This window comes from Eumetopias jubatus, unplaced genomic scaffold (assembly GCF_037043125.1).
Source record: "Eumetopias jubatus isolate StellerSeaLion01/CBP00866 unplaced genomic scaffold, mEumJub1_p1.0 scaffold_6, whole genome shotgun sequence".
NCBI lineage: Eukaryota > Metazoa > Chordata > Mammalia > Carnivora > Otariidae > Eumetopias > Eumetopias jubatus.
In genome coordinates, this window is record NW_028274812.1 from 53,923,351 (window position 1) to 53,945,069 (window position 21,719).

The 21,719-nt window shown below is 48.2% G+C and overlaps 1 protein-coding gene across 1 annotated transcript in view; it reads left to right on the forward strand.

The window, feature by feature from the left end:
• Nucleotides 1-229: 229 nt before the first annotated feature.
• BEND3 (BEN domain containing 3) overlaps nucleotides 230-21,719 on the forward strand; it is a 31,084-nt gene continuing 9,594 nt past the window's right edge. The window contains exons 1-3 of the mRNA XM_028104203.2: nucleotides 230-293; nucleotides 15,653-15,700; nucleotides 16,203-16,405. Of these exons, the coding sequence (XP_027960004.1) occupies nucleotides 15,664-15,700; nucleotides 16,203-16,405 (240 nt within the window). The 5' untranslated portion in view covers nucleotides 230-293; nucleotides 15,653-15,663. The remainder of the gene's footprint in view (nucleotides 294-15,652; nucleotides 15,701-16,202; nucleotides 16,406-21,719) is intronic.

The window sequence follows — 21,719 nt, forward strand, 5'->3', positions numbered from 1 at the left end:
GGGGTGGGGGCGGAGGGGTTGTGGTTCCACTGCAGCGGGGGCTCCTGTGTCCTTGTGCGGAAATGACACACGGAGTCCCGTCACGTCACGCGAGAGCGCAGCGCACGGACACACACAAAGAGAGGGGAAAATACACGGCGCCCTCCCGCCGCCCCCAGCAACTCCCCGGGCCGCCCCGGCCAGGCCCTCCGCGCGCGGCCCCCACTCCCCGGCCCCGCGCTCCCCCCACCTCCCCACGTGGCGCCCAAACTCGGCGCGGGCCCGCTCTGCAAAGTACAGAACTCGCGTCCCAGGTAAGTGCGGGGCGGATCAAGCCGGCCGCGCGGTGGCGGCTCCGGGGCAGACGGACGGGCGAGTGGCTGCAACATCCATGCCGGGGTGGGGGCGGGAGCAGGGGAGGGGACGCGAAGGGGGGCTGCCCTGAGCGCGCCCGCCGGGAGGAGCGCCCACCCCCGCGCAGGGCCGAGCCGCCGGAGCTGGCGCCCTGCGCCCACGGGCTCGCCGCGCCCATTGTGCCGCGCGCCCCTTTGTGCCGGCTCGGAACGCGGCGACTCCATGGCGTTCCGGGGAGCACGCGCGCCGCGCGGGGGCGGGGGGGGACGCGGAGTGGAACGGTCCGCGCCGCCGCCGTCGCCCGCCCCACTCGCGCCGTGCGCGGGCCCCGCACCCCCGCCTGGCGCTGCGATGGAGCGGCCGGGGCCGCCGGAAGGCTCGGCGGAGCCCGCGGTGGGCTCGGCGCTCGCGCTCGGCCCGGCTGCGGCGGGGCAAGGCTCGGCGTGTAGAAGGGGGTGTCAGAGCAGGAGCAGGGGGCGGGGATTGGAGGGAGATGCCGAGTGGGGAGCTGGAGGCCGGAGGAGCCCCCGTTCGGAGGGACGCTGCCTCCGGAGTCTGCAAATGGAGCTAGGCAGGCCGGCGGCGGCGGCGGCGGCCACCGGGAGCGGACTGGGACGGGCCCCGCCGCCAGGGGGCGCAGCGCTCCCTCCCCGGCTGTCCACGGCGCGGCTCGCGGTTCCCGCTGCCCGGGAGCTGGAGGCGGGCCCGGCGCCCTGGGTGTGCACCCGGCCTGGCGCGAGGCCTTCCCGGCCAGGCGCGGAGCTGGAGCCCAGGGCTCTTGCCGCGCCTCGTGACCGCCCGCCCCCTTTCCCTCTTTATTGTAAACGTGAATTCCCACGCAGACTTTGCCCTCGCCTTATCGGTGAGCGTGCTGCAACGCTTGTGAGGGCCTTGTGTGCCGCGGTGGAGTTTTTTACAAGGTGTTTTTACAGGGGTGAGAGTTTGATTGCTCAGGTGGTCCGGCTGGGAGAGTTGTACACGCAAAGGCTAACCCGACTAGGGAGCACGGGATAGGGCTAATAAGCACCTCAGAGTTGGTAATGTTCAACTTATTAAAGTGACTTTTGAATGTTTACCGTGCCAGAAAGCTGTGGCTGCAGGAAACTGAGGCAAGGAAGTGAGCTCTCTGGCTTGCTGGGTGTATGATAGAGATGGAAAAGATTCTTTTGTTAAACCGCACTCCCAGCCCCGTCGGCTTTTGTTCTGTTTCATCATCCGTCCCTAGTTCATGGTTTCCTATCACCGTACAGGACCCTGTCAGCTTCTCTCACCCTCACTGCGGACATTTGTGCATTTCTTGTATCTTCACAGTTTTAGATCTCCAGCCACTAACCTAGTGTCTGATAACTTAGTAGGTGCTCAATAAATATTGGCTAAATGAATGGAGGGCCTCTTGGATTTCAGAAGAAAGGTGGGGTTAGTGCAGCCTGTTCCTACTACTAGTGGGCTCGCCGGTGTATGCGTGGCCCTTGAAATGAAATTCACGGTTAAAACCCAGGGCTTTTAATAGCTCTCACATAAAAGCTCCGCCACTGAATATGGGTTTTACTGGAGACACCCATCCCTTTGATGAAGTAATTTAACAGAAAAGTTTTATGTCCTTCCCTTCCCCCCCCACACACATAGCAGTAGTTCCAGCGGAGAGAGACCGGTTAGAACCTAGTAGACAAGGTAATCATCCCAGTAGCCTCTTAAAGGGTACCACATTGCCACATTTATTAATACTATCCCTTTTGGTCACTTCTAGGTTCCTAAACATCCTTTACATGAGCAGAGGAATTGCAGAATGTATAATAATTAGGAAGAGAAAAATTAGAATCAACCCTGACAGATTTGCTTAGGTGAAAATTTAATCTCCTGCAGAATGTCCCACCTGCCACTTTTTAGAGCTGACTAAAAAGCCCCTGAAGCAGTGAGGAAGGAAACAAGAAGCTTTTATGAATTGAATTGACACCATGATGAAAAATCTGGGGATGTGTCTTTTAAATACCTCAAAATTGTATAATGTAGAAACGCATGAAGGTTGCTAGCCAACCAGCAAAAATAACTTGGTGTTAGTGTATGGGAGGTTGGGGTGTAGCATTTTTTTCCTGGCACCTACTCGTGATGATAGGTGGTGAAGTATGGTTGCTACCGTTATTATTCATTGTGCCCCTTATTGGCTAAAGTACGTTTGGGGGAATTATTTGTAGAATTAATCTTCTGGTAGATGGAACTTTTCTGCATCCTCCCCCTTGATGGTGGTTACAGGGATGTATAAATGTGTTATCTTTCATGGAACTGTGCACCCCTCCCCCCAGAGAGTAAATCAGTTAATTTTTTTTTAAATAAAATTTAAAGTCACAACAAACATGGCCCCCAAATGGGGTATTTTATGTGCTTTGTGAGCATCGCTTTGCTCTTGCTGTTTCTTATCCCCCCCAGATTGGACAGTTGTTCTTGTCCCCCTTCTGATGCTCCAGTACTTCTTGCAACATTATTTCAGCTTCCAGCTCTTGTGGTTCTGAAACTAGCTGCTACACCTGACCCCAACATGCCATGCTAAGAGTGCTCGGTGCTGGTGTCAGGACTTCCGTGTGTCAAACGGGAGAGGTGCTATTTCACTGGGAGTGGTAGTTAATGCGTGGCATGTTAGTCACTGAATGATCAGACCTTTTACAAACGACTGTTTTATTTATTTATTTTTAAAGATTTTATTTATTTGACAGAGTGAGACACAGCAAGAGAGAGAACACAAGCAGGGGGAGTGGGAGAGGGAGAAGCAGGCTTCCCGCTGAGCAGGGAGCCCGATGCGGGGCTCGATCCCAGGACCCTGGAATCATGACCCGAGGGGCACCTGGGTGGCTCAGTTGGTTGGGCGACTGCCTTTGGCTCCAGTCACCCGGGCGCCCCATAGACGACTGTTTTAGAGCCGACTGTTCTCAGCAGCTCACCTGGTAACATGCCCACCCCTCATATTGAATCCAACTTGAAACACATGTATTTAAAATCAACCCTTTCAGTTTTTTGTTCTCTACCAATGGCCCGCTCTCTTCTCTCATTTTCAGTTATTAGTGGCCAGTGAAACACAGTTGCATCAGTACCTGTAAGGGCATTGCTTGCTCAATTTGAATAAATTACCTATTGGGTTTTTTTTTAAGATTTTATTTATTTATTTGTGAGAGAGAGAGAGACAGAGGCAGGCAGAGGGAAAAGCAGGCTCCCTGCTGAGCAAGGATCCCGATGCAGGACTCAATCCCAGGACCCTGGGATCATGACCTGAGCCAAAGGCAGATGCTTAACCAACTGAGCCACCCAGGCGTCCTGGGCTTCTATTTTTTTTTTAATTTTTATTTATAAAAGTAATCTCCATACCCAGTGTGGGGCTCAAGCTCACAACCCCCCCGAGATCGAGAGTCGCATGCTCTTCCAACTGAGCCAGCCAGGAGCCCCTGGTCTTTCTTGTGTGCTGGGGGTTATTGGTTTGAGCATGGAGCTAGTGAATGGAAGGACGGAGGCTTGGGGGTGGGGGCTATGTACACCAGACTATGCCCCAACTCAAATTAGCTCATGTGGTCACAAGACAACGCACTCCGAAAAAGTGAGAAGTACAGAGGAAACTCAGCTTGTACCTCCTAGGAAAATTAGTCACCACTGTACAGTCAGTCACATGGCTGAGTGCTGGGGTGTGCTAGCCCTGTTTTCCTGCTTGAGCCCCAGCTTCTGGGTGCCAAGGTTAAAGTTACAAGTCTGGCTCCTCTCACTATTGATGTCTTTGGAAGGTAGCCCCTCTTGGCCTCATGGAGGCTTTGAGAGTAATGGCTTAGCCGAGGAGGACATCACAGTCACATTCGGACAAGACAGTGTCTGAGGGTAAGACACCAGCTCGCAGGCAGGCAGGGTGGAGGTCGGACTTCTCGGCCCGCTGGAAGATGTGGCTGTACTTGAGTAAGGAAAGCAGCAACAATTAAAGCTTTAGAAAACTGGGGGGAAAATTGCCCTGGTTTTTGTGAGGACTGCTATTTTTCAAACTGCATTTGCAGATGTGTCTAAAAATAAAAACAAATTGCAAACATGTCCTGCAAGTCCCAGGGGCAGGATGCCACTGCCAAGAGGGCCGGGTTCCGAGAGCCCCAGGACTCCCAGCTGGTCTTGTAAACGCAGAGCCCCGAGCCCCGCAAGAGCAGATGGCATGGGAACATTCTTTCTGTCCTTAGGGAGAGCATTTTATTGGATTTCACCCCCTTCCAGTTTGTTTCGTCGTTTTCATTTAAAAAAAAGTTATTAAACTTTTAAAAGCTTTAAGTCATATTATTTAATTTTGCAGTTTTAAGAAATATCTATTATTAAGATGACTTTGAAAATCTTTTTTTTAAAAAAACTTTATAATGGATAACACTTACTTTTTTTTTCCCCCCCAAAGATCCCACTTATCTATTTGACAGAGAGTGTACATGAGCAGGGGGAGTGGGAGAGGGAGAAGCAGACTCCTGGCCGAGCAAGGAGCCCGTTGCAGGGCTTGATCCCAGGACTCTGGGATCATGACCGGAGCCGAAGGCAGATGCTTAACCAACTGAGCCAACCAGGTGTGCCTGGATAACATTTACTAGGTGCTTTGTGCAGTCACTTTCTCCTTTGTAATGTTCGCAGAAATTCTTGAGGTAGGCTAGTATGTTCAGTTCCGTTTTACAGAGGAACCAAGGGTAGGGAAACCACTTGCCTTGTGTTAATAAGCTGAACAGTAGGCAGGGCCACGGTTTTAACCCGATTTTTTTTTAAAGGTTTTATTTATTTATTTGTCAGAGAGAGACAGAGAGTAAGCACAAGCAGGGGGAGCGGCAGGCAGAGGGAGAAGCAGGCTCCCCAATGAGCAAGGAGCCCGACGCGGGATTCGATCCTAGGACCCTGGGATCATGACCTGAGCCGAAGGCAGCCGCTTAACTGGCTGAGCCATCCAGGCATCCCTTAACCCGGTTTTTTCTTACCCTCAAGTTCAGTAGAGAATTCCATTTTCTTGGAGATCAGAGATCAGCTGCACTCGTCCCTACTCTGGTGGTCTGAGGGCCCCATCACCAGGTGACTTGCTCTGCATCAGAGCCCAGCCTACAAATGGGCGCTCAGTGGGAAGGGAGAAAGCAGAGCGTGGGGTGGTCATGCCCCATTCATTGGGCTCTTGGAAGGCTGGAATGAGGCCCCAGAGTCCACCTGGGTCCCTTTCGCTCTTTTTGCTCTCTGTAAGACCCCCCACCCCAAGGGAGGCACAGACTGCTGCCCTCCCTGGTTCTCTGCCTGCCAAGTAAGAGGGCTCTTGCGAGGACCGCGTGGGTTAACATGTAGAACAGACGGCGAGCCGGGCCTCCGGAATGTGAGCTGGTATCCTCCTTTTCTATGCTTAATGTTTAAAATCGATATGACAGAGCGGTATCACAAAGTCAGATCAGTCATGACAGTTGTGAAAAGGCTGGGGTGAGTTTTTGTTAGGTCTTTAACTTTTGAAATCCTGAGTATGTTTTATTAATAACACCTTTAAAACGGTCCGAGTGTATTTTCCCTGCTTTACCCTTTGCATGTGGCAGCTCACACAGCCACCAGCTCCCTGGTCTCAGGTTTCAAACACAGTGCTTTTCTGGGGCTCCGGTTCCCCAGCAGCTCTTCCTGTGCTGAGAGTTTGCCTCACTTTGCATCTGCAAACGTGACTTGGGAGGTGGAGAGGATCTGCCCCCACCCTCCGCCCAGTGGCCTGAGGTCAGGGCTGCTGGGCCCCATCTTCCTGGACTGCACCTCAGCCCAGTGGCTGGTGCTAAGTTCAGTGGACATTTCCGATTTAGTGGGCCAGAATCCTGAGTCAGCCAGCTGGGATTTGAACCTCGAGGTTTCAGGAAGCCCAAGTACTTCCCATTTCTGGGCCTGCTGCTGGGCCTCTGTGAGTCCTGGCCAGCCACAAGCCCCTGGCACCTTGGATTAGCTTCACACTGCTCTCACCAAGAGGCCTGGTCTAGCTGCTCTCATGAGTGCAGGTTCTCTGGAAAGAACTTGATGGAGAGGACCCCTGGCCACTCCTAGCCCTCTCTGGCAGCACTGGAGAACGTTGTGCCTTGGACACCTGTGGGACACTTAGGGAAGTGACCCAAGACCCTGCGAAGGCGGTGGGCTTTGGCAAGGAGTCACCACACCTAGGTGACCCCTGCTCTCCTTACTGTGGTCTTGTGTTCAGCTCTCAACAAGAATTCTCCACATCAGGTTCTATGTGACTCCTTATTACCCACTCAAACCAGTCACCTCACCACACCTTCCTTTTTCTGTAGTTCAGGCACTCCTCAGTTCTGCAGACCTCCTGACCTTCCCTCTCCCCAATACCTCCTGCTGCTTAAACCAGGAGCCAGGTCTCTCAGAGCAGGCCTCTGCTTGCCCAGTTTGGGCCAGTTTTGAGAAGTCAGGGAAGGAGGGCCCCAGAGGCAGGTCAGAACGTCTCCTAGACACTGTAAGAGAACCCTGAAGAAAGGACCACATTTAACAGTGGTCATACAGGGTACAGAGACCCGGAAAGCGAGGCCTCTGCCCTGGTGAGTTGCTAAGCTTCCGGCCAGCCGCAAGCCTTCCGGTGACCTGGCCTTCCAACCCTGATCCAGAAGACTTGCTCTCATTTTCTGGTTTTGTTTTGTTTTTTTCCTCCCATGAAATTTACCTTATTTTGAAAATCCTTCAAGTATCAGGCAAATGCACTGATAGAGCCTATAATGTACCCACCAGGAAATGACATTTCCTTATGGTTCAAAACCAATCTCTTCACCTTCTTAGTCATACCCAGGTTGATGAGCTGAGACTTTTTCCTGATCTCTCCCCCCACACTGAGGAGCATTTTCCACCTTCAGAGGCAATAATTCAGAGATAGTTAGGAAATGAAAGGCCTTTCCTAGTTTGTCAGTTGTTATATTGTTTCTTAGATTATCGATATTTTAAATATTTAAAAGTTGAATGATTTGATTTTACGTAATTAGCATGTTGCTGTTTGTGGGCCTGAGTGAGAATATGGCCTGGCTCTATTCTATATTCATATTGTAATACTTTTTATTTTTCATTTTTAAAAATTTCTTTTTCATTTTCAAATAATTGTATGCCCACTGTAGAGTATTTGGAAAGTAGAAGGAAATATTAAGAAAAAAAAATCCATAATCTCCTAATTGGATGTAATTAACATTTTGGCATATTTCCTTCTAGCTGTGTTATGGCATTTTTTAATTATGCAGTTGACATATCCCCAGCGAACTTTGAAGTAGGTTATTATTGACTGGGTAGCCCTGTAATGAACAATTGATTTTGAATCTTTACACATAATTTAATGCTCGGCTCTTTCTGTCAATAGAGGTTTTCGTATTCATGTGTTGAGAAAATGTGTCGAAGTTGACTTCCTAACTGTATAATGGAAATAACGATAGTGATCAAGGTGGATCTCAATGCAGGTCACATGTAGTTTGTTGTGTCTCCTACTTCCTCCACAGATTTTTGTGGAATTGATCAATAAGTAATAACAGCGAACGGCTATGGAGGGCTTCTGCACCAGGATTTCCGCCCTCGGTCCAATACTCAATTCCTGCCTGTGCTTAGCCTGAGAACCTCTGCCCTCTGCCCAATGTGATACTGCATATCATAACTTTCAAGTGTGTGAGGCTCCGTAAGTGACAGAAAGATTTGGTTATAGGTCCTTATAAGCTGAAAATGATGAGGAAGATCAAGATTTGCCCATCTGAACATTGACAGTTATGTTCAAATTAGATTTTCCCCCCCCAGAATTTGCTTTAGTGTTATTTCTCCCCCCCAAAGAAAAAAGTCTGATAAGTATATGCTAGAGCTTAAAATTATTTGTATCCAGGTCACAAAATTGTAAGCATTGGTGGTCTTCTGCACAGCTGTGGCAGGCCGCCCGTGTTTACTAGATTTGAGTTATGGTTGTTATAGAAACCCTAATGTAATATCTCCTAACCTTGGGGTTCTGAGTGCTCTTTCCTTCCTGTTACTTTTATCTTATGCTGTTTACCCGTCCTCCCCCCTGACAGAGGTTCCCAGAGTTCCATCTTCTCCATTCTCCAGGCCCTCCATCTCTGCTCGTATTGGTTGTGATCAATCCTTGTAAATCAGCTGTCCGGGTAGTCACCCCCTGCACAGAGGATGGTCCCCACACTGGCACCAACAACTCCCCGTGCACAGTCGGGGATGTGGTCACCAAAGCACTGGGCAGGGAGGCTTCAGCATGTTCCCAGCCTTTCCGAGCCTTGGATCCCATACCTATAAAATGAGATCATCTCTGAGGTCCCTTTTGTCTCTAAAACTGTGCCTCAGTTTCCTAATGTATGAAAGGAGACGTTGTAACAAGAGTCTCTACCTCATAGGATTGTTAGGGAAGTTAGTTTACTGTGAAACTCCTTCTACATAGTATAAGCTATTGTTTCTGTTGATTCTCCACTGAGGGTGCAAAGCATGGGGCAGTGAGGTGAGGAGTCAGAAGGGAATGGCACAGCAGCGTTTCTGCCCTCCATGACCTTCCCTCCAGGGCTGGGTCGGCCTGTTGGACTCCTCGGCTGGCGCCCTCAGCACCGCCTGTAGACAGGGGACTCCTTCCCCGACGGAGGCGCGTTACCATGACCCTGACTGTCTCCTCCCACAGAAACTACTCACTCTGGAGCCTTGTCTCCCAATCTGCTTGGGTCGGGGGGCGGGGAATGCAAACTAAAAAAAGAAGTGAGAGAGAAGTTTCCATGATCTATTAAGTGAATAAACAAGGAACAGGATCTTAAACCTTCCAGTATCAGCATCTCTTTGTATGCTTAAAAATTAACAAAGATCCCAAAGAGTCTTTGCTTATATGGTTATATCTGTCAATATTTACTGTGTTAGAAATTAAAATGGAGGGGCACCTGGGTGGCTCAGTTGGTTGAGCGTCCGGGTCATGGTTTCAGCTCAGGTCATGATCTCAGGGTTGTGGAATTGAGCCCCACGTCGGGCTCCATGCTTAGTGGGGAGGCTGCTTAGGATTCTCTCTCCCCCTGTGTCTCCCCTCTGCTTGCATGCTTTCTCTCTCTAAATAAATGAATAAAAATCTTTAAAAAAATTTTTAAAGAGAAATTAAAATGGAAAAGTGTTTAAATATTTTTTAATTTATTCAAAAACAACCATAATAAATCAATTACAAGGTAATGTCAGTAATATTTTAATGAACGGTAACTATTCTCCCACCCCAAAAAAATCTTAGTGAAAAGATTGATATTGTTCACATTCTTTTTTTTTTTTAAGATTTTATTTTTAAGTAATCTCTACACCCAGTGTGGGGCTCGAACTCATGACCCTGAGCTCAGGAGTCGCAGGCTCTGCCAACTAAGCCAGCCAGGTGCCCCCATGTTGTTTACATTCTCGCATCTTTCTTTAATATCTGACTTAATAGAAGGCGGCCGAATTTTCTTATCTGCCTCTGTAGTCAATCTTTTGCAAAATAACACCTCATGTAGCCTCTGGAAAGCTCTCCTACACGTATCTGTGAGAGAAAAGGGGCAATGCTTCTCCCTCACCCTCTGCTTGCCTCTCTGCCTACTTGTGCTCTCCCTCTCTCTGTCAAATAAATGAATAAAATCTTTAAACAAACAAACAAAAAAGGGCCAATAATATCTCGGTGTTATAAAAATAGTTTTCATCTCATGGAACCCTTGAAAGGTCTTGAACATACTCGTAAATTGGCTCCCTAAAAAGAAAAGGGAAAAAAAAAAACTGTTTTTAAAAATGTCCATTTCCGTGGTGTAAATACCCCCGCTGTGGCCAGTTGCGAGCTGCCAACTGGACTCCTCTGAAGTGGGGCTGGGGAGAGGCACAGTCTGTGCCCGCCGGCCCAAGCCGGCTCTGGCGACCACGGCACACAGGTCACACTCTGTGAGCCGCTGACCCCGAACATCTGTGGAAGCATGTCCCAGGAAACTGACCTTGTTGCCTCTCAGAGAGGGACTGGGGATGGGGGGACGGTGGACTTTTTTTAGTGAGACACAGCGAGAGAGGGAACACAAGCAGGGGGAGTGGCAGAGGGAGAAGCAGGCTCCCCGCAGAGCAGGGAGCCCGATGCGGGGCTCGATCCCAGGACCCTGAGATCATGACCTGAGCCGAAGGCAGATGCTTAACGACTGAGCCACCCTGGCGGCCAACAGTGGACTTTTGAACCAAATATCCTTTTATACTTTTTGAATTTTGTTTCTTGTGCTTGTATTATCTAGTCAAAAAAGGAAAAAAAAAAAAGACTAAGCATCTTCCCTTCTTAAAATGAACTCCAAAAATAGACACCTATAATTTGTAAATCTTTTCAACGTTTCCATTTCTTTGTGGCATCTCTGAGAATTGATTCTCAGCCCCCATGAATGGTTCTCACTTGTCTGCCTCCCCGTTGCCCCTCCTCACAGACCTTCCCGCCATAGGCGGGAGCTTGCTGCTACTCAGGCATCAAATTCAGCGCATTTCGACAGGAGGCGCGGACCTAGCCCTGCCAGTTACTGTATTTATGTAGCCAATTTAAGCAACTTAGCCTTTGTAATTTGATATTTGAGTGGCTGAAGCATCTTGTTATTTCTAAACGTTTGGGATTACCCTCCCTTTTGTGCTTTTTTGTAAATGGAAGGTTTTTCTGATGACATTTTAATCTTCCCCCACCCATGTGCCCTGCATGGAAAATTGAACACTGTCCATCTTGCTCCGTGCAGAAGGATAGAGACTATTAGGCATTTTAATAAAATTATGTGTACTCTTAGGAGCTCTGCAACATTTAAACCTTTCTGTACCAATGACAGTCACTTAGCCTGAGGCTTCCTAGGCTGTTTGGCTGGGAGAAAAAAAAAAACAAAAACCTGAGCCTTTTCAGTTATTAAATTAACCCCTGGAAATTGGTCCAGTTTGAGAATTCCCCTCCAAGAGGTCATGGATGTCTTAGAACTTGGTATTTTCGTTAGAGGCAGCAGCAGGCTACATGGGTCTCGTTGACACTTGCCCCCTTCATTTGTTTATTTTTTTTATTTGTTTATTTTTTAAGATTTTATTTATTTATTCATGAGAGACAGAGAAGCAGAGGGAGAAGCAGGCTCTCCACTGAGCAGGGAGCCCGATGCGGGACCCGATCCCAGGACCCTGGGATCATGACCTGAGCCGAAGGCAGATGCTCAACCATCTGAGCCACCCAGGCGCCCCCCCTTCATTTGTTTATTAAGTTCCTTTGGGCTTGGCCAGGGGTTTCTGGGGGACATGGAACAGTCACCCCCTGGGGAGAGAGCTGATTCTCAGGGACATGTGGATGCATAGTGAGACTGTCTCACAATTTGCGAGACACGGTGAGAGAAAGAAGAGGATTTTGAGAAGGAGAGAATGTTAAGATGAGAACGTCCGGCAGGCAGAGGAGCTTGTAATCCTAGCAAGCCCTGGGGGCGGGAGCTGCGGTGGTTGGTAACTCCTGCATAACCTGTAGTTACGTGAGAAACGGAATTTCTGCGGCATGCTCGGCATCCGGGCGCTCGGTGTCCACCCAGGATGAGCAGCCTTGTGACTGTCCTCTGGGCAGATGGCCAGGAAGTGGAGGTAGCAACGTGATGCCCCTCTCCTTTCTACTGCTGTGCGGGCACCATGTCAGCGTGGGGGATGCTGGGAAGTGACCCACACATCCCTCCTGTAGAATCTCTTCTGTACGGCGGAGTGGAGTCTGGAAGCATGGAATAGACTGATTTTCCAGGTAGCTACATGCAAACGGAGGGAGATTGGATGTTCCAGCTGCTGTTGGACAGAGGGACCCAAGGTTGGAAACTGGCCCCTGTGTTCATAAGGATTCTGTCACTTCTGCTCCAGGTGGCTGACTGGAGATACACATAGACTTGTTTTGAATCCTAGTTCTGCCACTTAGCAGCTTGGTGACCCTGTGCAAGTTACCTGCCCTGTGTTCCCTTCCCAGCCCCCGCCCCTTTTCCATATTTAAATATTGTGTTTCCAGAATCAAAATGATATAAAAATAATTTTTTCTGTCTTCATTGGGGTATTGTTGACAAATAAGAATTGCCTAAGGTGTCTGCCCTTGGTTTCTTTATTGGTAAAATTGGGATTAAAATAGCTTGGGGCAAGGTGGAAGCGTTCGTGAGGAGGCTCACGGTTTGTGGGCTGCTGGTGTTACTGAGGACCTTCCCTCCTGTCCCCACCGCACAATCAGGTGCCGTTGTGGGTTCTTCAGGCTTTGCCAATGGGAAATTCCCCAGCTTCCCAAGGAGCGGGACTGCTTTGCTGGCTGGGAGGGAAGGGGCCTGCTGTGCTGTGGTCTGGGTCACTTCTGTGCTAATCGAGCGTCTGTCACTGGTCGAAGGTGACGCTGGTTCCAAAGCAGATGCCCTCTGGGTGTCTCGAATGCCCAGGAAGCGGGCCCCTGGGATCCTTCCCAGCTCCCCTTCTGGCTTTCTGCCCACCCACAGGAGGCTCAGGTGTGTGCTCTTCCTACGCCATTTTCTGACAGGATGATCAGAATCCAGGCGCTTGCGTTGCCTGCTCTAGCATCAACATGGTGTGGATTGGAAAATACCCTTCCTGCCTCTCAAGCCCCGGTCCCGGCAAGCATACGCCCAGCACTGGGCCGTGGGCCCCACCAGTCAGCCCCAGTCCCAGCCCATCTGAGTGCCGCCTCCTCAGCTCCATGCTGCTCGTTGGGAAAATACAGTTGGGCAGATAAAATATTAGATAACCGTGCTGGCCTTGCTCAGCACTGTGGTTCTGTCTGCTGTGTTTTTTCACCCACACCTGTTTTCTTCCAGGATTTGCTTGTCTTTTTTTTTTTAATTTTTTTTATTTTTTAAAGATTTTATTCATGAGAGACAGAGAGAGAGAGAGAGAGAGAGAGGCAGAGGGAGAAGCAGGCTCCCAAGGAGCAGGGAGCCCGATGTGGGACTTGATCCCAGGACCCTGGGATCATGACCTGAGCTGAAGGCAGATGCTCAACCATCTGAGCCACCCAGGCGCCCTTGTCTTTGTAATGCTCTCTTCTTAGCCAAGCCTTTGTGGTTTTTCTTTCACCTTGACCCTTTCTTTCCCTGAATAAGCCATCCACCTTCTTCCTCTCCACCACTTCTCCCCAGAGTCATTCGTTTTGTACGCTGAACCCTCTCTGACGAGCCTCAGTCCGTCCTGCCCGCCTGTTTGCTGCTTCTCACCTCTGCTCTTGATTTCAGGGAGTGGTGTCTGTGGCCGTGGGGCAGGTTTCCCAGGGCCTTGGCAGGCAGGCGAGGCCTGTAGTGCATTTTCTCATGAAGCCCCCTGCCTGGGCTTGAACTTCTCCCTGGCAGTGGCCACCCTGCTGTCTGCAGACTACTGTTCGCCTACCTGCCCGAGCTCCCCCATCGCTACCCTCAGCCCCTCGGGGGATGATGTCAAAAGTGGGGTTGTTTCCTTGGAAAACAATGGAAATTGTATTTTCTAAAAAATCACTGTTGGTAAAATAGCTCTTGGGCCCTTGAATTTGACTTATTATCTTCCCTCAGTACCATCTTGTGTGTTATGTTTTTCAGGTAGCAGATAGTTTGGTAAGTAGGAATTGTTTTCAATGTAATTGCAATTTCAAATAAATCTTAAATTTTCTCTGAAAATTAGTAATACAGAGATGGAAAGAACTGTGCCTGTCATAAAGTTACTGTGGCATTCTGAGGATAGCACATCACATCATAAGCACTATATATGTGTTGCTATTATTAGTGAATTTTGAAGTTGTTATTGTGTGCATAGATTACCTAGACTTACTCCCTCTTTCTTGCACCCCCTCTCCCCCGAAATTCATCCATCTAAGACAGAGAACCACACACCGTTCTGTGGCTATTTGGTGAATAGTTTATTGGACTTTGTAGATAGCATCGCTCTTCCTCCTAGAAATTTCTTAAAAGATACTTCTTGGTCTTGCTCTCCTCAGATGCTTAACCAGAATGGGAACTCAGTATTTGTAGGCAGCCTAATCAGTTGTGGGAACCACAACTCAATATCAACAGTACATGCTGTCAGTGTCTTCTTTTCCAGTGTTACTACCTCTTTTACACCTTACGCTATTTATGAATGCTGTTATGTAATTTGGGGAATCTCAAAGATTTAATGCTACTTTTATTTTTTATTTTTATTTTTTTTAAAGATTTTGTTTATTTATTTGACAGAGAGAGACACAGCGAGAGAGGGAACACAAGCGGGGGGAGTGGGAGAGGGAGAAGCAGCCTTCCCGCCGAGCATGGAGCCCGATGCGGGGCTCGATCCCAGGATCCTGGAATCGTGACCTGAGCGGAAGGCAGACGCTTAACGACTGAGCCACCCAGAAGCCCCTTAATGCTACTTTTAATCATGGTGTCTGTTCCATTCTGGTTGGGGCAGTGGGAGTCAGGGGCTAGCTCCTCACCAGACCCTGAAGCCCAAATAGTGCCCCTTACTCTCTTGTGGCCCCCACCTCATTCCCTCATCAGTAAAAAGAAGGGTTTGGACCAGATTCTCTGGAGCTCGAGAACTTTAAAAACCCACATTGTCTCTTCTTGTTGCCTTGGAAGGAAGGGCTAGACCAGCACCATCCAATAAAAATAGAATGTAAGCCACTTAATGTAATTTTAAATTTTTTAGTAGCTACATTAAAAGAAAAGGTGAAATTAATTTTAATAAAGTTTTATTTAGCCCAATGAATCTGACATTATTGTGTCAACATGTAATCAACATAAAAATGATTAGATATTTTACTTTTTTTTTTTTGCTCTGCTACATCTTTGAAATCCAGTGTGTCCTTACACTTACAGCACATCTTCATTTGGACTAGCCACATTTCCAGTCCTCGGTAGCCATGGGACTAATGGCTGCCATCAGGGGCAGTGTGGGGCTTTCTGGAGCACCTGGAGTCAGTCCTATGACCCGTTCGTGTCCAGAGGAGCCACGGCCTACATCCTCAGTCAGCCTTTTCACTCTGTGGCTGGAATTTAGAAAGCAGGGACTAACAGGAGATCATCTGAACTTGGGTCTTTCGTAAGCCTTGATTTTTCTCAAATAACATTCCCCCCTTGGTCTGAAAGTGACTCAGTTGATGCTTTAAGACGCCTGCCCACGTGGAGTTTTGGAGAAGTGCTCCCAGAGGGTATGCAGAAGGCCTGGCTGCTTCTAGCAACTGCAGACAAAGAAAGGATGCAGTTTTCCATGATGTTAGGGAACAGTATCAGCTTAACCTTCCATTACCCAGAGCCAGGGTTGGGAGGGTAAGGGAATTTCTCATGGGTATGGAAAATTAAGAAATAAATCAAGCAATAAATCAAGACTTTGTCTTTGTCTTTTCATTTAGTGGAATAGAAGATGAACTCAACTGAATTCAGTGAAGATGTAGAAGAAGGTAAAAAAAAAAAGCTTTTTAAAAAATATTTTTAATTTAGTATTTTTTATTAGGTCATACACTACATGGTTCAAAAATAAAAAGTTAACATAATTAAAAATGAATGCAAAGTCCCCTCCCACCCCTGGTCCCCAGCCCCCTCTGCCCACACACCTGCCAGAGGTGTCTTATGTATCTTCCCAGAGTTACTTTTTTAAAAGTATCATTTCAAAGATAGTATTTGTTTCTTTCTCTCTGTTTCCTGTCTTTCCCCCCAAGAAGGAATTTAAAACCAGTTTTGAGCAAAAAGTTCTTGGAACATGGTTTTATTGTATAGCATTAACGTGGTAAGATAAAAATCGCTAGGTTTGGCAAGTGCGGTTTTATTGTGACTAGACTTTATGTTATCTGAGTGATAGTGTCAGAGGGCAGCCCGCACACACCCCGTTGCTCAGGGAACCCTGCTAACCTCCGAGTGGCCCAGTGGTCTTTCCCGCTGAGCCCTGTTTCTTCTCTGCCACAGTTCTAAAAAATAACACTGTGAAAGTGGAGACAGAGGCCGAAGATGCTGCCCTGGACTGCTCGGTGAGCTCCAGGTCTTCCGAGAAGCACCCTCTGGACAGCGTCTTCACTGCCCTCCAGGATTCCAGCAAGCGAAAGCAGCCGGGCGGCGATGGCCAGCCTGACTCTGTCCCCAGCGTGAAGAGGCGGCGGCTGATTCCCGAGGTGAGGGCCCAGCCCCTTCCGCTGTTTGCTTGGGCTCTGACCCTCTGATTAGATGCTCTGTCTCTCTGCTTGTGGGCATCCAGGCAACTGCTGGGCCCTTGGGCATGAGAAGGCTTTCATTGTAGCTCTCCCATCTCTGGCTTAAATTTCTAGAAGGTGTCCTCTCTGACTAGAATTCTTATATATGTCTGGATTCATTACGGGGCTAGGGGAGTCTTCACAATGCAACCACTTTTGAGTTCTTTGTTTTGCTTTGCTCCACTCGAGAGCAAGGGCTGTTAAGAAAAGCCTACCGCATTTTATGTAGTACACGCTGTACACAGATTGCTGGAAAAGTTGAGGGCTGGGAGGTCTTTTCCTAAATCAAGCCCATCTTTTATATTAGGAGAACTTGCTCAGTGAATCTTTCTGTAAAGAGAATTCTTTTGTAACATACCTGTTTCCTCCCCGCAACCTAGAAATTTTATGAATTTGCTTTATTTTTTTCGTCACCTGCTGGTTAGATTGAACTTGACTAAATTTTTTTTTTTTTAAGATTTATTTATTTATTTGAGAGAGAGAGCATGAGCAGAGGGGCAGAGGGAGAGGGAGAGAGAGAAAGAATCCCAAGCGGACTCCACGCTGAGCACGGAGCCTGACGGAGGGCCCGATTTCATGACCCTGAGATCACAACCTGAGCTGAAACCAGGAGTTGGATGCTTAACTGACTGTACCACCCAGGCGCCCCTGAACTTGGCTAAACTCTTAAGAGAGAGAGACAACAGAACTGGACATGGTGGCCCTCTCTAGCAGCCTGCAGTCCAGGTGGGAGACAAGACATGTACACAGAATGGTTAAGACCAAGGAGAGAGCGGCAGCTTTAGGACATTGGGTCTAGCCTGGGATGCTTAACCTCCAAACCTTCCCATGAGCCAGCAGACTACACCTTAAATTGTTAGAAGGTTATTTTCCCAAGCTCTCCAACATAGACAGACAGACACACAAGCTCTTTAGGGGAGCCAGATAGGAATTCAACTTCTGCATGTCTGTCCAAAAGGGCCTACATTTTCAGAGCTCATTATCATTAGCCAGAATACCATGGAGCATCAGCCTGGGACTCTTTGGGTTGTTACTGTTTTTTTTTTGTTTTTTGTTTTTAAGATTTTATTTATTTATTTGACAGAGAGAGACACAGTGAGAGAGGGAACACGAGCAGGGGGAGTGGCAGAGGGAGAAGCAGGCTTCCCGCCGAGCAGGGAGCCTGATGCGGAACTCGATCCCAGGACCCTGGGATCATGACCTGAGCCGAAGGCAGCCGCTTAATGACTGAGCCACCCAGGCGCCCTGTGTGGCCTTTTATATCTGGCTTCTTTCACTTAGCATAATGTTTTCAAGGTTCATCCATGCTATAGCATGGATGAGGTCTTCACACTCCTTTTTTATGGCCAAATAATATTCCATTGTAAACATACCACATTTTGTTTATCCATTCATCAGTTGATAGACATTTGGGTTGTTTCCACTTGTTGACCATCATGAGTAATATTCCAACAATACATTTTAAAAAATCGATAATGCCCACCTAGGAAAAAAGTTGAAATTTTTTATAACTATGTGAGCATTTTTTTTTAAAGATTTTATTTATTTATCTGACAGAGACAGTGAGAGAGGGAACACAAGCAGGGGGAGCGGGAGAGGGAGCAGCAGGCTTCCCGCTGAGCAGGGAGCCCGATGTGGGGCCCAATCCCAGGACCCTGAGATCATGACCTGAGCCGAAGGCAGCCGCTTAACCGACTGAGCCACCCTGGCGCCCGCATTTTTTTTTTTTTTTTTTTTTTTTGAGAGAAAGAGGACATGAGCGGGGTGAGTGGCAAGAAGCAGACTCCCCGCTGAGCAAGGAGCCCGATGCGGGGCTCAATCCCAGGACCCCGAGATCATGACCTGAGCTGAAGGCAGACGCTTAACGACTGAGCCACCCAGGCACCCTATATGAGCATTTTAAATAAAGGGTTAATTACAGATATCCCGCCCCTGGCTCTGGGTGCTCTGGCTGCCCACCCTGGCCACTTGCTGCATGCCTTGTGATCCTGGGGAGAGTTTCATGTGTGGCTAGCAGGCTCCAGTGCAGTGAGAAATGATTGCAGACGAAATCTCAGCCTTCCTCACTGCTGAGTGAGATCCATGCTGGGCAAATACAAGCTCTAAAGGTGGTTAGTCGAAGAGCTTGTTTGAAAATCATGTAACCATTTTTTTCTTATGTTTTATTTTACACCATAATTTATTATCCTTTCCCCTAATGATTGCTAGATAGATGTTTTCCAGTAACATGTTTAGTGCTGCAGGGACCATCCATGTACGTAAACCTAGTGCCCTCTGTGAGTGTTCCTGTGGGTTAGATACCTAAAGGTCACCCCACAAGCGTTGAGAAGCTTTGAGAAGCACTGTCAAGTTCCTAACAGAACTCCTGAAAACGTTTTCTTCTGTGTGTCACATTACATTTCTGCCTTGGATCTGTTCTGTAGACTCTTTCAAGCGTGCAAGTAAAGCCAGAGTTCCAGAAATGGGACACAAAGTCCAGTGTATTGGTTCACTTTTGCTGTGGGACAAACCGTCCCGGATCTTAGCAGCTTAAAATGGCCACCATTATATTTGTTTGCCATTCTGTGGGTCAGCTAGTAGTTCCTGATGTGGCTGGGTGGTCTGGAATGGCCTCCCTCCTGTTTCTGGGGGCTCAGGTGCAGCTTCCCGTTCTGCGGGTTCTCACCCCCGGGAGGCTAGTCCAGGTCTATTCACGTAACACGGAAGCATTCTAAGAGCAAGAGAGGCCAAGCTCTGGGGCACAGACGCTTTTCACACCTCTGCTTGCATCACCTTGTTAGCTGGCGTCCCTCTGGTCAAAGCAGGTGACACGGGCCAGCCTGCTCGTGGGCTGGCTGTAAGAACAGGCTCACCCCTGATGGTAGGAGCAACAAACTCACATTGCAGAGAGGTTTTCACACAAGGATGGGGAGCTCTTGTGGCGGTTTTTTATAAAGAGTTCACCACAGTAAGGAACAACAAGCCCATCAGGAAGGAACTCTGACCACGTCTGCCTGGGTTGTGGCCTTTGTGGACAGTCTGAGGTGGTCCCATTGTCTCCTTATGCAAATGGAGTCACTTTATCCTTTCATTCCATACAATTTTGTTGGAATGGCATCCCAGAGAAGGGAGTGTCTTCGCATTCTTTGGGGCAGAGAGGGAAGGAGAAGGTTCTTATGATTTGTGTTTTTGTTGAATCCTTCGGTATATGAAGCAAGTCAGAAAAAAACCTGGCCTTGGGCTGGAACTCCGTTGAGGTTCGCTGTAGAGGGATTTCCCTGAGCATCCCATGAACCATGTGTGAAGATTTTGGATGCCTCCCAGTTTGGTGAGGCAGCAAGCTTCACCTGGGACCTCAGGCATCATCCTGGAATTCTGACACATTTGGAGAATACTGACACCAAAATGTATTTGAATTTTTTTTTTTTTAAGATTTTATTTATTTATTTGACAGAGAGAGAGACACAGCGAGAGTGGGAACACAAGCAGGGGGAGTGGGAGAGGGAGAAGCAGGCTTCCTGCCGAGCAGGGAGCCCCATGCGGGGCTTGACCCCAGGATTATGACCTGAGCCGAAGGCAGATGCTTAACGACTAAGCCACCCAGGTGCCCCTGTTTGAATATTTCTAACATCACTTGTCCAACTTATATATTCTAACTGGGCAGGTATGTTTACTTTTCAATAGAGTGGAGACAGCAGGCAGTTCTAACCTGTTAGATTTTAGACTGGAAAAGACAGGTTAAGTCCTGGATTTTGTTTTCGGTGTTTTACTAGTTTTGTTTATTCTCCTTACTGTATATAAAATGCGGTTGATATCCATGCACCTCTCCCTGTTCTGTAAAAAGAATATATGGAAGTATGAACCTTTTGAAATTCTTGCTCCTTATAGAAAGGTGTCATGTGAATTCAAGGCAGTATTTCCTTTTAAAAGTATCTGTTAAGTTGATGTGTCAGTAAATCAATAGCCTCAGTACCCTTGGGATTTTAGAACAATCCATCAGTTTTATGAAATTACAGTATATGTTGATTTTTCAAAATGGCACTAGTCCTAATTCACAGTGAATAGTCCTTTATCCTTCTCCCCCTGAATTTTCTCTGATCCTTCTTACAGATAAGGCGGCAGCGGTGGGGGTTGGGCGGGGGGGCATATGCAGCTTTTTTGCCAGAGTGAGACAAGAGGATCCAGGAGGCCGAAACAAGTGATCATCCAAAAAAGTGGAAAGGAAGTTCATGAGCAGTGACTGAGTGCCTACTTGACACCATTCCTTATATAATCCAAATGACAAACCAGTGATGAGAGAATTAATAGCTCTACCAGACAGATGAGTCAATTCCGGCATGGAGTTGGAGCACCAGGATGCCAGTGGGCAGCCTTGTTCCTGGTGCAAAGTATCAGGAGTGGACTGGGATCACTCACTCCCTGCATCTGGGGAGGCGAGCCCCACCTTCTCTGATCCAGCCCAGAGGAATAGTAAATAGTTAACCTGGGAGTCAGATGGGGAGAGTTCACCCTGGGGCCTTTGGCCAATTATCTGACCTCCCAGACTCTCAAGATCCCCCGTGGTGATGAGAATTCTGCTCATCTCATTGGTTTCTTGTGTGTGAGGGAGCCCAGCACAGGGCCTGCCCTGTGTCAGCCCTTAGAACTGCCTTGCAACCCCCATCTCCAGTTCCCACCTCTTGTGGTCGGCATTCACGTGCTTCCCTCCACATTCATCACAACGAAAATGGCCTGGAATTGCCAAGGGAGACCATCTGGCACCCTTTAGGATACCCCAGGCTGAGTGCCCTTGATTCTGAACACCATCCAAGTCAGAACATAGACCACCTTGCATCTTCTCCCCCAAGCCCAAGGAATGGGGAGGAGGTTGAAGGGTTGGGGGGTAGGATTCGAGCAGTAGCCCTGATGTCAAAGGTACGTCATATTCCAACTCTTCTCAGTGCTGACGACTTGTTCATAGTGACCTTTAGTACAATATTTAGAAGACACATAAAACCTCCCTCAAAAAGCCTAACAAAAGGCTGTATAAAGACTTATTTGGCACCTCCACTGGAAAAGGCTTCATAGCCAAATACAGCAGATGTGGGAGGTGAGTAGCCAACATTTTTATTGGTAATCATCTTTTTGTTCACGGAAGTGGGGGCAATATTCAAGAGCTGTATGCCAGGCAGGAGTTAGCTTTGTTCTCCTGGGGTTTTTCGTGTCTTTGTTTGTTTTTAATTCTAAAGTGTCACCGTGTTTTGTTTTTCCAATTGGA